The 16,102-nt window shown below is 40.2% G+C and overlaps 1 protein-coding gene across 1 annotated transcript in view; it reads right to left on the bottom strand.

Moving 5' to 3' along the window:
- CSMD2 (CUB and Sushi multiple domains 2) overlaps window positions 1–16,102 on the bottom strand; it is a 1,000,214-nt gene that overhangs the window by 668,774 nt on the left and 315,338 nt on the right. Inside the window, exon 4 of the mRNA XM_044668787.1 lies at window positions 9,839–10,033. Coding sequence (XP_044524722.1) covers window positions 9,839–10,033 — 195 coding nt within the window. The remainder of the gene's footprint in view (window positions 1–9,838; window positions 10,034–16,102) is intronic.

Here is a 16,102-nt window from a genome sequence, read left to right as displayed (position 1 = left end):
GCGCTCTCTCTCTCTCTCTCTCTCTCTCTCTCTCTCTCTCTCTCTCTCTCTCTCTCTCTCTCTCTCTTCCTTTACCTTCTGTTTTGGAATCAATACTGAATATTGGTTCTAGAGTGACTTGCCCAGGGTCACACAGCAAGGAAATGACTGAAGCCAGATTTGAACCCAGGACTTCCATCTCCATGCTTGAGTCTCTATCCTCTAAGACACCTAGCTGCCCCCTTTTTGCTGCTCTTCTATAATAGAATTGTTTTTAAATGCTGGCTCTATACAGAATTCAGAAAGGAATAGACATCATAAGGAATTAGTTTTGGGATCCATGTAAGGAAGAAGTTTCTCACAGTTATAGTTATATTTCCTTGGTAGCTATTCTGTTCTCAGGTAATAGTATTTTAGCAGAAGTTGAATAACCACTTATCAGAAATGTTGTGAAGGAAGTTTGCACACCAAGCAGGTATTGAATTATATGACCTCCCAATGTCCTTCCATTTCTGAGCTTCTGGGTCCATGTGACTCAACTTGCCAAACATGAGCTGCTTTAAATTAGCTTTAGCAAGAGTTAGAGCTCATCACATTCATGGCCAGGCCTTTAGACGAGTATTAGGAATTCACATGGATGCTCAAGTAACAGTCTTGTGGCACTAAGCCTTCTTACTCCTTTCCATTCCAGTTTAGCAGGATGGTCTACTGTTTTCCTAGCTACATCCGTAGGCAGAGCTTGAATTAGGACATGTCATGAACTTTGGCTGAGCAGCTCCCAGCACCCTGGCATTTTTCCTTCTGGATTTGAGGAACAAAGGCAGGGAGCTTGGGGAGGAGGCATGGCAGTTGGAAAGACCAGTATAGGTTGGGGACAGAAACAAAATTGGCATAAACTACAACCAGTGACTGAGAACCCAGATCATAGAGCTGAAAAGCTAGACATAGGGCAGTGCCTAGAGCAGATCAAGATAAGGGCCCAAAGAGAAGGGGAAGGGAGTGGAGGGGAGTAAAATTTAGAATTTGGCTGTTGTCATTTGGTGCTGTTAAGTAATGAGGTGTTGAGTTCAAATGGATTATTTCAACTTATAACTGCATTTAAATACTTTGTAAAGGCAGAGTGAATAATGATGGTGATGATGATGAAGATAATAATGACACTGTATAACTAATGTTTATATACTGCTTACTATGTTACTACGTTAGGCACTGTGCTAAGTGTTTTCCAATTATTATTTCATTTGGTCCTAATAAGAATATTAGCTAAAACTTATATAGTACCTATTATGTGCCAGGCATGGTGGTAAACATTTTATAATTATTGTCTTATTTGATCGTCACAATAACTTGAGGAGGGGGTAAGTGCTATTATGATCCCTATTTTACAGTTGTGGAAACTGAGGCTTAGATTGTCTAGGGTCACACAACTATTAAGTGTCTGGAACCAGATTTCAGCTCAGGTTTTCTTCATTCCAGATCCACTGCTCTTTTCAATATGTCACCTTTCTAATCAGTCACATGTGAACAGCTCCAACTTCCAATTTCCTCTGAAGTCCCTTCTTTCCCCTTTGCTCACCATGGTGATGACCATATCTAAGGTCATAGGCAGGGAGGTATTTATCAGAAGCAACTAGGGCTCCCTTCTTAGACCAAGCTCTTTACTGACCCCAACAGTCTCTGTGGGGAGGATGTTAGTATTCTAGACATTTCTTTAAAAGAAGTTTTACTGAGGTCTGCATGTAACAACTCCTATAAGGAGAAAGCTGGTCATAAAAACTAGGCTTTGTAGTTCTTCCCAGTGTAGGAAAAGGAGAAATTGATGTGAAATCAACTCCCTGTCAGAGGAGAGCAGGTTGCCCAGGACCGTGGGAGTTTTGTGACTGGAGAAGAGAGAAAGAAGGGACAGGTGGCAGTTATTATATGGCAGCAGCCTATCCATGGCAGGGACCAGTGCCTGCTCCAGCTGAAATTCCATTTTTTAGTCCATTAAAGATGATTTCTAAATGGACAGGCTGGGAGGTGTGACTGTGTGCTTTTATTGTAGGAGCTCTATCCTATAGCAGGAGTACTGAGACAATAGTCAGGCCCTAACCCATTCTAGCCTTCCACTTAACTGTGTTCCTAAAAATTTTATTCTGCTAAAAAATACATTTGCCAGATTTAATATTATTTCTCATAAACGGCTGTGACTGAACCTATTCTCATGTTGCCAGGTGTCTCTTTGTTCATGCCATGAGGACACAGAGGGAGGAGGGAGCCAAACTGAAGAGAGGGATTCTTCCTAAGGCAAGGCTGAAAGTTCAGTCTTTAGCCCATTATCAAAGAGTTGCTCTCTGATTCAGGGCCAAAGCATGAACCATTTCATAACCAGCCTCCTAAGTGCAGAATAATCTGAGAATGCGGGCCATATCTTACAAATATTCCTCATTCACATATGTCAAGGATATTGATATAGGAATCACTTCCCAACATAACTTTCTTTCTCCTTTCCTTGTAACAACAACAACATAAGTTTGAGTAAAACTAGCTGACACAAAGGCCAAATCTGACAGAGTATGCAACATTCCACCCCCATAGTTCCCCTATCTCTCCAAAAGAAGGATAATGATGCATTCCTTCATGTTTTCTGCAGATCCAAGATTAATCATTAACGCAATCCACCTTTGTTTTTTGTTCATGTCATTTATGATATTTTAGTCACTGTAGATATTGTTTACTCTGTTTTAGTTCAAATTGTCAGGACGACTGTGCCCAGCACATGGCACATATCAACAAAACTCTTCCATCTTATTGGTGAACAATCCTGTTGCCAGTGTTGGACCCTCAACATTTTATTTTAGCCTTTCCAGAATTATTACTCAGGCTGCCTTTGCTTCCACCTTTACCCTTTTATTTTTCAAACTTCACTCTGTGATTACACACAATGACTGATTAGATTCAGAGTCTCCCATCTGACTATCTTCGAATCATTTAAATCTGATGTCTCCAGGGATGGAAGAGAGTAGATCTCTTAGACATAGCCATGAGGGTTGGCCAAGACTCTACCAAGTTGTTTTCTAAAGGTTTTTGGCAATTCCCTCCCCAAAACAAAATATAAACTCCAGAGCCCCCATATCCAGATGCTCATAGTCAAAACAATACTTCAGATATTCAGCATTAATATTCCAGGTGATTCAGCAAGAACATTGAGATATTCCCTGTTACATATTTATGGAGTGAAACAAGGATGCCCATTGTCACAAATATTATTTAAGTTAGTATTAGTAATGCTAGCAATAGCAATAAGAGAAGAAAAAGAAATGGAAGGAATCAGAATGGGCAAAGAGGTAATAAGACTATTTCTTTTTGCCAATGATATTATAGTATATGGGGAAAATCCTAAAGAATGAAAAAGTTAGTTGAAACTATCAGTAATTTTAGTAAAGTATCAGAACATAAAACAAACCCACATAAATCATCAGCATATTTATATATTATTATTAACATCCTGTAAGAAGAGATAGAAAGAGATACTTTACTTAAAATAACTACAGTTAGAATTAAATATCTAGGAGCACATGTGCCAAAATAAGCCCAAGAATTACATCAATTTAATAAAAAATGCTTTTTTTATACAAATAAAATCAGATCTAAATAATTGAAGAAATATTAATTGTTAGTGGGTGGGCAGAGCCAATGTAGATAAAATGATAATCCTACCTGAACTAATCTACTTATTCAATGCCATCCCAATCAATTTAGCAAAAAGCTATTTTACTGAACTAGAAAAAATAATAAAATTCATCTGGAAGAACAAAAGATGAAGAATATCAAAAGAATCAATAAAAAATAAGAGAGTAGGAGGTGGGCCAGCAGGACCAGATTTTAAACTGCATTATAATTATCAAAATTACCTGGTACTGATTAAGAAGTAGAAAGGTAGGTCAGTAGAATAGTAAAGACTTACAACAAATAGTAGTAAAAGATTATAGTAACCTTGTATTTGACAAAAGTATAGATTCAGATTACTGGGATAAGAAATCACTACGTGGTAAAAAATTGCTGGGATAACCAGAAAGCAGTTTGCATAGAACAATATCTTACACCATTCACTAAGATAAGATAAAAATAGATACATAGTCTAGACATAAAAGAATAGATTATAAGCAAACTAGAGGAACAGGGAATATATTTCCTATCAGATTTGTGGATAGGAGAGGAGTTTTATGAGTAAACAAGAAATGGAGAGCATTGTGATATGTAAAATGGATAATTTTGAGTACATTAAATTTAAAGGATTTTGTACAAATAAAGCAAGCATTGCTCAGAGTAAAAAACACACAGAAAAATTAGAGAAAGTTTTTCATAGACAGTTCCTCAGATAAAGGTCTCATATCTAAAATATAAAAGAACTTTGTTAAATTTATAATAGCCACCTCCCAATGACAATTGGGCAAAGGGTATAAACAGTTTTCCGATGAAGAAATCAAAGCCATATATAGGTCTATGAAAAATGCTTTAAATCACTTCTGATTAGGGAAATACAAACTAAAATAATTTTAAGGTATCATCTCACACCCATTAGATGGCTAAAATGACAAATGTTGGAGGAGATGTAGAAGAATGGGGACACTCATAATCTGTTGGTAAAACTACAGATTGATCCAACCATTTTGGAGATGTAATGCAGGGTTTCTTGCATTGCAACATTGCCGTAGGCAATCCTATCAGTTTTCAGAATGGAATCTTGCCAATGGCATGCGCTATGGGGCAGGTGCCAACTGGTAGTTGGGCTGTGTCTATATAAGGCCCTGCAAACCCAACCCTGGTTTCTGTTTTCCCTTGACCTTCCCCAGTCAAATTGCTATCCCTGACCTTTCCCCCTGGGTCCTGGGTGATGAAGGGAAGTGGATTGTGGGTAGGAACTTAGATAGTGTAGCCTAATGGTTAGGGCCATCTCTAGAGCAACTCAACAACATCATCAGTGTACCTAGTTGATCAAATAGCACCAAGTCAGAGTCTAGTTATCTCTGGCTGAGGCCTGGTTGCCCTCAGCCTGTCAAGACCTTTTAGGTCCTTTGCAAGCACCTGCCAGTTGCCTCTAGCAACAGCTTAGCAAACCTAAGTCCTCTAACCTTAGTTTTGCCATTCCAGTTCAAATAAATCCCTTAGCCTTAATCTGTGAATGCCTGTGATTATTCTAACACCTTCAAGGCTAAGGAGACTAAGGGGAGGACAGAATTTTGAGAAGCGGGGGGTGGGGGGGGGGAGGGGTGTGTGTGTGGGGGGGTTACTGTGGAAGTGAAAGCTAAGCCTCCATTGTTGGGAGGAAGTTGAGCCATGGTTTCCTGCTGGGCTCTGCTCTCATCCAATAGGGAGTCAGTTACCTCAGCAGGGAGGGGCCACCAACCCAACATCTTAAAGGAGCCTGCAGCTAGCAGTGGATATTCACTGGGCAGCTCAGCTGAGGCTGCTCCCCTCTGATAACATCAACTCCAATCTCCAGCTAGTTTAATTACTGGCTCCTAGGCCCCTGGTGACCTCCTCATTACCATCTCCTCTTATCCCCTTATTACATTTGGTGAGCACAGTTAGACTAATTACCTACACAATCAATGTCATTTCAAATGGGCCTGGCCAGGATGATGTTCATAGTCCCCAGATTTTCTCTGCTCCTGTGGTCGTTGTTGCAGGGAGCATTCGATTTTTGGTTTAAGAAAGTTCCACAGTTCATTCACTGGATCTTGGAACTATATGATTACTATAAATGGTGTGCTATAACACTGGCAGAATTTTTTTGCTTTGTACCCATGGCTATGGCACTAGTTTTTATGATCTTTCAATTCATGATAGTCCTGAGGAGAGTCCTCTCACACTTATGGCTGCTTTTTGGCTCTGCTCCTGCTTCAAAACCTGTCTCTATCTCCCTGGAACTATTGGAACACATGAAGCTGTTGTTCCAAGTACTTAAACAAAATTAGGGAGGGAAAGGAACTCGATGAGCATACAATTCTCCAGTTGGAGATTGTAGAAACAAAATACCTAGGCACGGCTAACCAAAACAAAGAAACCCAATCTGTGAAGGACACCCAAAATCCAACAAAGGAACCAGACACTGAAACCACTATTTCTGTACTCCCTATAGTGGACAGGACTATCTTGCAACCTGGGGAGGGTATTGTGCATGTGAAGTCATACAAGGCTTTTACCCCAAATGATCTGGAGGTACTCAGGAGGCACTTCCCCAAAATTTTCATCTCTCCTTTCAAAAGTATAAAAGAAATGAAACGTATTTTCACGCTATTCAATCCTAGCTTTGATGACATTGAATTTCTTTTGTGGGAGTTTTATTTGCCCTCTGAGAAGGAGAAGATTTTGGCCGAAACTTGCATGAACCCTAACCTCACTGCTTGGTCTACGGTCCACCATGACTTGGAATTAACATCTCATGCAAACATGAGATACCTAGTCTAATGCCAGATGGATTTATTTGAAGCAATGCGGTTCCATGCAAAAAGGTCAAACTCATTGCAAAAATTTGAAAAGCTTAGGCAAGGAGAGGAAGAACACCCTAGTAACTTCCTGGACAGGGTAATGGAAGCAGCCAAAACAATACTAGGCCTTAGAGATATGCATGACCCAGAGACTATCAATCATATTAGGAGGCAGTTCGTGAAGGGTGCTTCACTGCCAGTCCAGACCTATTTCCAGCAGAACTGTCCTCAGTGGGAATCATTGCCTCTAGAAGACATCTGGCAGCATGCATCCTATATCCATGATTCCAAGCAAAAGGAGGTTAGGACAGCTAGACAAGCAGACTCAGAAAAGGACTCTGTTATAGCTGACCTCAAAAGGCAACTTAAGCAGGCAAAGAAGGAAAAATAAATTGAGGAAATAAAGAACTTTGCCCTGCAGGCCAGCAGGGGGCATAGTCAATCTAGGCAGCCTGGTAGTGTCACCAAGCCCAAAACCTCTCCCCAAAGATGCTATCTGTGTAGCCACCTAGGTCACATGGTTCGCACATGCAGGTTCAAACAACAAATAGACTTTGGTAGGGCTAACAACAATCCCAAGCAGAGAGATAGGAACAGTAAGAGGACATTTTATAACTCTAAATGGTCAAGCAATTCAGGAAGGGTTGAGGGCAGGAAACATGATGACCAATGTTGCAACCATGCTTGCAAGAGGTACGGCCAGTCTCCATCACTAGACCAAATGGAGAAATACATAGCCCAAAGTGAGATTCCGAAGTCCTTATGAATCAAGGATTTGGGATCAGAAATGACTAACTGCAATAAGGAGAAGAACGTGTGTATTACTAACCTAGGCATAGTGAATGTTTCTCAAAGACTGGGCATGGGAGAGCATATGTCTCTAGCAAGCTGCACAGAAAACGATATTTGGAATTACACCAATAGAATTATAAAACTATGTACATCTGTAGATCCAGCAATACCATTGCTAGGTGTGTTTCCCAAGGAGATCAGGGAAAAAGGAAAAGAATGTATATGTTTCAAAATATTTCTAGCAGCTCTATTTATGGTGGCAAAAAACTGGAAATCAAGGGAATGTTCATCATTTGGAAAATGGCTAACCAAATTGTGGTACATGATTTATGATGGAATACTACTTTGCCATAAGAAACAATGAACAGATTAATTTTTTAAAAACCTGGAAAGAACTACATGAGATAACGAAGACTGAAATGAGTAAAACCAAGAGAACATTATATACAACTACAGATTTAATATTTGAAGAATAACTTGCAAATATTCACCTCCAGAGAATGAATTGAAAAATGGAAACATGAAAGACATAATCTTTGTATACATAGCTGTTCACCAGATGATATCTTCTATGGTGTGGGGAGGGGAGGGAGAGCCCGAGATGCCTAGAAATAAATTCTATTAATACATTTAAAAAAAGAATAGGAAAAAAACCCTATATTTACTCCTCTCTTTCAAACCTCTGCTTAACACATCACTTTTCCAAAAAGCCTGCTTGCATCCCTGGAGACATGATCACTCCTTTACTTGTGGGCCCTCAACACTGAGGTTTGCTTTGTAATCTGTTTGCATTATATTAATTTGCACTAATAGATACATTGCTTTAAGTTGATCCAACAATTCAATTAGGCAAACATGTGCTAAATTTATTAAGGTCGATACTTATTAAGAGGCAGCTTGGTACACTGGAAAGAGCCTTGGATTTAGAATCAGAAGACCTGGGTTTGAATCCCAGCTCTGCTGCTTATCACATTTATGATCTTGAGTCAATCGCTTAACTCCTATGACACTCAATTGTTTCATTAAATCTATGGTCTTATGACGGGTGCCACCTATGTACAAGGCACCATGCTACACTCTGGGTGTACAAAAGCAAAACTGAAATATTCCCTGCCCTGAAGAATTTATTCTCTATCTGTCATTGGCATGCACCATTCACAGAATTGAGAAAATAAAAGAAGATGAGGAAGGAGAGAACAATAGAAACCATACATATCAAAGAAGGTTTTGTAGGGGAAGTGGTAATTACAGGAAGTCCTTGTTTTTACATGATGGGGAGGTGGAAAAATTTGCTACACCTAAGCTAAATTCCCAGCAAACTTTTAAGTATATCCTCATTTGACATACAGGGGCTTGGGAGATAAATTTGGCTAATACCCACACTGCGGGGCTCTTTTTTGGGAGCTTGCTTTGGTTAAGGTATGGCAGGTGTGGGTCTTGGGCTCTGCTCTGCTCACTCAACTGAAGGAATCCCTTTTTTTTCTTTTTACTATCTTTCTTTTGCTGTAATAAAGCTACTAAAAAGCTACTAATCAGCCTCATGATTAAAATTGCAATTTGTTACAATGACCAATACATTCCAAGATCCTTTGCACAAGCTGCAAATCGTGCATAATAGTGAACTCCATTATTTAATAAGCATTTCTTAAGTGAACATACCTAGACACTTGAAACTTTCTTAGGCTTATCAGAGCTACCAGCATCTTTATAGTTGTACTTTGGGGCCACTATTAATAACTAAACAGCATTAAAATACAAAGAGAAGTACTGCTCTGATGTAGACAGAACTTGTTACAAGTGAGAATTCCAAATAAAGACTGGTGGGGAGGCTGATGTTTGGTGCAAAATAATGCAATGAATGATTCACATTAATACTTCTCAGAGCCAAAATGAGGGTGACTGGCAGAACTGCTGCAAGATTTTAAGCTTCTTGGGAAAATGGCACAAATTTAGTAATTAAAAACATTTAGGTATTTTTCTGCCTCTATTCTTTTCAGTTGCTAGCCATATATATCTGAATTCAAATGTGTTGAGTTTATGTAAAATGAGATCTTGCCATTCTAAGCTGAACCTTCAAGAGCAGAGACCACTCACTTCTTTGTATTTCTATCCCCGGTGCCTAGTATAGTGCCTGGCACATAGTAGGTACTTAATAAATGCTTGTTGATCAGCTGATCAATAAAAGCAAGATTCTGAAAGTTTTACATGAGGATGGAATTCATTGATGAGGTATAGGAGATGACTTGCAAATGTATAGAGACAGGAGATGCAGTGTTGCATTCAAAGACTAGCTAACAGCTCAGTTCAGATTGAAAGTGGCATTTATGGATGGAAGCAATAGGACTGGAAAAGTGAAGCTAGAGATTGTGGAGGGCCTCAAATGCCAGGCTAAGGTGTTTGCTTAGGAATTTCTGAGCAGGGAAGTGAACTGGCTGGTTTTCTTTTCATCTTCTCATATGTGGGTATAGAGGTTGTTCTCCCATCAGAAGAGGTGGCATTGAACCTAGCCCTTCTCACCCTATCCCTTCTCAAAACTGAAGCATAAATGGGGCAAAGGGAGGAAGGTAGGGCTGCTCTCGACTACATATACTTACCTCGGCAGGTAGGCAAGGGAAAGTCCCACGTGGCACTATTCTCAGAGCTGGCATGGCACGTCAGCACTGCGTGTCCCTCCAGAAAGAAGCCAGTGTTGCAGCTGTAGCGGACCTTATCTCCCAGGTTGAAGGTGGTGCCCTGTTGGATGCCATTGGGGAGTCTTCCTGGGTTCCCACACGTGTGACTAGGGAGAACTGTAAAAAAGAAGGAAATACATTCAGTGCTTAATCATTACACAACCTCTCATTCTTTGTCTTTCCTCCTCTTGTTAAAAAAGTCACTTAAGACCTTCTCTCTTCTTCTCATAGGCAACAATATATTTTAAGGATTTCCATTGCCTAAAGGCAAAAATCCAAATTACATAAACCAGCATTGAAGGCCTTCTGACACCTGCTTCCAACCCCCCCCTTTTTTTTTTTCAAATTTATTTCCTTCAAACACCCTGTAAATCCCATTAGCTCCAAAATGGAGCCATAATTCATTTATGGTCTTCTCTATTCAAATTTTGCCCAATCTTTAAGACCCAGACAAAGCCCACTTCCTTTCTGCCATGAGTACCCCACCCCAAGTGCCTCTTCCCTTCCTCTGAACTTCAGAGCATTTCCTCAGCAGGCAACCATTACACCACCTTGCATTATAATTAGTTACTCTTTTCATGATTTTATACATCTTGTTCTTGTCTCCTTTGAGGCCAATTTCAAAGCCCAAGGGCCTGAATGAAAGAAAAGCTCAGTGAGTTTCGTGGACATCCCTACAGAAGAATAGCTCATACCTTTTATTAGGAACCACTCACCTGGGTCTGAGGTGCCCTGGGATAGGCTGCCTCATGGGAAGGAACTACATACAGCTACTCCAACCCCATCTCCAAATTTCTAGCCTCAAACACTCACATTAAATGATTCTTGCAGTGATCGCCTTTCACATAACAGGGTCTCTCCCATTTCTGTATCCTTTTTTCTTTTTTTGCTAAAACAACATTCTAGGGGAGTAGAGCACCTTTGGCTTAAGAGGGATTCAAGTAGGATATTAATTTTTCTGGCCTGTAGTTTTGCTACATCCTAAATATTCCAAGGTCAGAAGTATGGACACAGGTTACAACTGCAGGCATTCGACTCCAAATCTACTCCTCTGAGTCTCCCTGGCTAGATTATAAGTTTGTGAATTCTGGGGCAGCTGGGTAGCCCAGTGGATTGAGAGTCAGGCCTAGAGAAGGGAGGTCCTAGGTTCAAATCCAGCCTCAGGCACTTTCCAGCTGTGTGACCCTGGGCAAGTCACTTGACCCCCATTGCCTCCTCTTACCATTCTTCCACCTATGAGCTAATACACGGAAGTTAAGGGTTTTAAAAAAAAGAATAAGTTTGTGAATTCTAATGAGTATATGACATTATGTTTCCCAATAAGGAATGCTAATTTTGGTGGTAGGGAGTTGTTTTGTCTTAAGTTGTAATTGTTTGCAGTTAACCTGGTTAACTTTTTGCAGTTAACTTAGTTAAACTAAGGTCTTCTCATGGATTACATCTTTCTGATGCTTAAATGCCTGAACCCAGCTCAAACAGGGCCATCACCTTGAATAGGCTGCTACAGAATGAGACATTGGAAGGAATTTCCAGAAGGTGGAGGGGATAGGTGAAGAATAACAGATAATATTTGTATAGAGCCTTAAAGTTTTCAAAAGTACTTTACAAAGATGATCTCATTTTATCCTCACAATAACTCTAGGAGGTAGATGCTATCATTATCCCCATTTTACAAAGGAGTAACTGAATCATAGAAAAGATAAGTGACTTGCCCGGGGTCACACACAACCATTAAGTGTCTGCAGCCAGTTTGAAGTCAGGTCTTTCTGACTCTAGGTCTAGAGCTCTATCCATTGTACCACCTAGTTGCCTCTCAGACCAGGCAATTGGGAATATCACAAATCTCAGCTGAAGCAGGATTTCTCCTCCACATCCTTCCTAATATATAAGACTGGATCTACATATCTAAATGGAAACTCAGGCCACAGGGCTATGAGATATCCTTATCACCTCTGTGATCCTGACCAGATCACTTCCCTTCTCAGATGGTCACTTTCCACCTTTGTAAAAGAAGGGAATTGAACGACTTGCCTCTGAGATACCTTCCTGCTCTAATTCTCTGATTCTGTGAGAAGAACAAAGCTTACTTACTACAGATGCTCAGGGAGTCTGTCGGGTCTGGGAAGTCCAACAGAGCTCACTGTGTATGTCCAGGGATCCTGGTGGAACATACTGTTTACAGAAATGATCAAGTTGAGGGCTGCTTCTAAAGCCAGAGATTTTCATTCCCATTCCTCATCTCAGTGCTGGACACGACTGGACCTCATTACAGGTGTTCTCTTTCTCTTTCTCTCTGCCTTTAATATTGATCACCTTCCATCCTCTCATTGCCTAACCCGGTCTGAAGAGTGCAGCCTAAGGTGGGGAGGTGGAGCAGTATTAATTCCAGAAGATAAGGAGCCCAAGGTGAGGGGGAGGGAGAGAATCAGGGTAAATGAGCTGAGAATCGGTATAGAACTAACGTTTCATTTTCTGCAACAAGACGCAAAGACCCAATTTAATTAAATTACTAATGTCAAATTTCTAATGAACCTGCTTCGGCTTTGGGGCTTTCTTCCTTGGAAATTAATGGCTGGAACGTCACGATAAATAAAAGTCGATCATTTTTAAAAGTCACTCTCTGATGCTTGCTGCTCTTTACTTAATGAACGCTTAACAATCAGACCACTTTGACCCCGTCTCTTTCTGTGGGACCTAAACTGTGAAAAATGGATGCTTACCCCCCAAGTTCTTTCACCTTGGTGTCCCTGAGCAAATTCAGTACACAGTGGAGACGGGAAAGGCATGGGAAGATGATGCCTGTCTTGGGAGTGGCTTTTTTTTTTTTAACCTCCAGCCTAATTCCTTATTCTGTGCTTTTTAATAATGTCAAGGACAACATTTAAAGTGCAGGCCTTTGTGATGTGGCCAGCATACAACTTACTGGACTGACGCAAGAGATTAAAGACAAGCTTCTAAAGGAAGCTTTGGAAAGCACAATATCTCTGATTTCCCCTACGAGCTCCTTGGAGTAGATATTATAACCATTCAGGCTCCCCTGTCTGTAAAAGCTTCCCTTTGATTGCTTACACAATGAAAAGCAGAATATTTACATCCGACAGTGCATGGAACAATATTGCTAAAGCTTCACCCTACATTGACCAATTCCATCATAGATTAGCTGTGGGGAATTTCATTCCTCCACCCACCCCAAGAGTTCCATTCTTGACAATCAGCACAATAGCCTCTGTGATTGTGTGACAATAGATTTTCTTCCTGGCTGCAATACGACAAAGGTTAAATCATCTCCTTTTTGTTGTTTTTTTAATTGGAGACTTTGTTTCCCATATAGAAATGAAGAGTGGTTTGTAATTTCTGGAGAAGCAGCTCTCGATGAGATTTTTTATTCCTTTCTCCCATCTAGCCAAAAGGAAAATGTGAAATGGAGAAAAGGTAAAAGAGGATGGTCAAGGACAGTGTCATGGTCGCTGGAGCTCTAGGCTGAAAAGGGATATGGGGAGGCCATATATTCCATTTTCCTGCTCTCAGGTAGGACTATATTGGATATTACTATTTTTTAAGGCAGATCAAATTGCAGTATGGAATAGGGGTCTGAGAAATAGGAGGAAATCTTTGGAATATCAGAAAAATAGCCAGATGGACTTAGGACTTTGTCTTTCCAGTGTCTGGAAAAAGGGGGAACCCAGATTTAGTACCATCAAGGGCTGATCACCTCCTCCTTGAGAGCCATTTGAATGAATGACATCTTCTTGAGTTTAGCTAGCTAAAGGAAAATCTATAGGGTATAGACTGGACATTAGGGCCAGGTCCCAGAGAGATCCATTGGGGACGTGTTAACTGGAAAAGAGACTTTTCTGAAGACATGAGGCAGAATTTTTCTAGGATTCCACTGTCCTTTTCTCTGAAGAAGAAACAGAAATGCCCAAGGTCATAAGTTGATGGGAGATATATGAGTTTTTGCAAGAGGTTTCAAAGGGTTATAAAGCTGAGCAAAGAGGATGAGGCTCATTTGAGCTCTCCTTGTTAGAGAGGAGGATTTTGGCTTGGTTTTTGGAGTTAGGGGGTTTCTGTCCCTGTCCAAGAGTTGCTTTTGTTGTTATTGTTTTTAGCTTAGACTTTATTTGAAGAATGCCACAGCCCTGTGTCAGGCTACAGGCTTCTAGGACACATATCCCAAACTTCAAGAACAACCCAGTAGTGCCCTTGGGAACATATAATCCCTTTCCATTTTCTTTCTGCCTTCATGCTTGTGAGAATGACTGTTAGAATTCGCAAGAAAGCTAGCTTTCCCCCTGCAGAGAAGTTAGTTATCTGGTAGATGAGCATATTTGTTTTTGAGCTAAAATGTCCCCAAAGTAATCAGTGTATATTTCAATTCTGTGTGTTCGATAAATATACACCCCTGTTTTCAAGGAGAAATCTGTGTGTGTGAGAGAAATGTACTGGGTGCCATCTGCCAAGATACACAGCAGGGAAAAATGCGGGCAAAGCAGAATCCTTAAGAGAGGGCTATTTAAGGCCAGTTCGATCTGGAGCAAGAGGAGGAATACTCTAGGTTCATGGAACTGCTGTCAGTGATGAGAGAAGAGATAAAGAAGAGGGAAGATTCCAAGCAAAGCCCAGAAATAGTTGACTTTATCAACTATTTGTGGCTTGTCACAAGATAAGAAAGTCATTATTACTCTACTCATTTGGGTTAAGGCATTGTCTCTAGAAGATTCTATGAATTGTCAATATATTGCTTGGGAAGAGGAACATATTGACTTATTTGCAATATTCAGCACTTCCTACAGGAGGTCTTTCTTGAGCTCTTTTCCCCTTCCCAGTTGCCAGTGTCCTCTTGAACAATAAATGAATTGAATTTACTTCATAAACCCTTTGTTTTTATTTATCTGTTATTTAATAAATATAAGCTCCCTGAGAGTAGGAGCTATTCCCTTTTGTCTATGTAGCTCCAGGTCTAGCACGCTGCCTGGCATGTAATAGACACTTAATACATTGTTTGTTCAATGAATCACTATCATATTAATTAATTATCAATTTGGAGAGAACATCCCTCTAAGAGGGTGAATATAGGAGTAGGTCTGTTTTGATGGGGGTCAAGGGTCCAGAAAGGCCTGGAATGAAGAGTTTACTCCTGAGGAAAGAAGCTCAGAGTAGAAAAAGGGACTGAGAAACATGGAAAACCAAAGAATATTGAAAAAACTCTCAATGCCCAGGGACGGAAAGGGAGAATTAGAAAGGAAAAAGGACAGCTATAAGCTGTCTTTCAGTTCTTTCACAATCACAATCTGACCAATGGATGATTCCAGGACATCCATAAGCCCTAAGCAGGTGGTATGAGAGGATTTCTTAAGCTGACAAGTTAGCCTCAGTTTCTTGGGATGTTAACCTGTTCTAAAATTTCCAGGTGCTAAGTTTATATGTCACTTCAATAAGTTCTCCATCTTCTTCATCAACCTTCAAATATTTTAAAGGCTCTCGGGTAAAGGGTGTTGACTTGTTATCCTTGGTCTAAGAAGAGGAAGAGGAATGGCTACAAGTTGTAAGAATGGAGGAAGATTTCCCTAGCTATGGAACTGTTAGAAATTTCAGAGGTCATCTAGTCCAATGTCCTCATTTTACTGATTATGATACTGAGCTCAGGTCAGGAAGATTAAGTGAGTTTTCCAAGGAAGTATTTAAGACATGTCCTCTACTCCAAAGTCAGTGTTCTTACCTGTTTTACATGACATCAGGAATACCAAGTTGATGTGGATTGACTTATCATGGCTACATGAGGAAGAGCTTCTTAACAATGAGAACTATCCCCAAGTGAAATGGGATAACTCAAAAGGGAATGAGTTCCTTGTCAATATAAGTCCTCAAGCAGAGGCTGCATGACCTCTAGTCAGGCACACTTTAGTGATGACTTAAGCTTTAGAATGGCTTAGATTAGTTTGATATAGATGATCTCTGAAGTGCTCTGAAGTTGATTCTTGGGCTCCAGGACCACTTTATAAGTGAGAAGGCTAAATTTCCAAGAGACTAAGTTAATCACACAGTTAATCAGAGTTAGAGTAAGAGCTAGAATCCAGATCTGAGGAAATCCAGAGCCCTTTCAGTACTGGAGGTTGGCACCTGCAATATGATGTAAGATTAGGACTCAATAATCATGACTTTATGATCTTTCTCTTTTCAATCTGA

This window comes from Gracilinanus agilis, chromosome 3, assembly GCF_016433145.1.
Source record: "Gracilinanus agilis isolate LMUSP501 chromosome 3, AgileGrace, whole genome shotgun sequence".
NCBI lineage: Eukaryota > Metazoa > Chordata > Mammalia > Didelphimorphia > Didelphidae > Gracilinanus > Gracilinanus agilis.
Note: the sequence above shows the minus strand (reverse complement) of the source record. Positions and strands in the feature narration are given on the sequence as shown.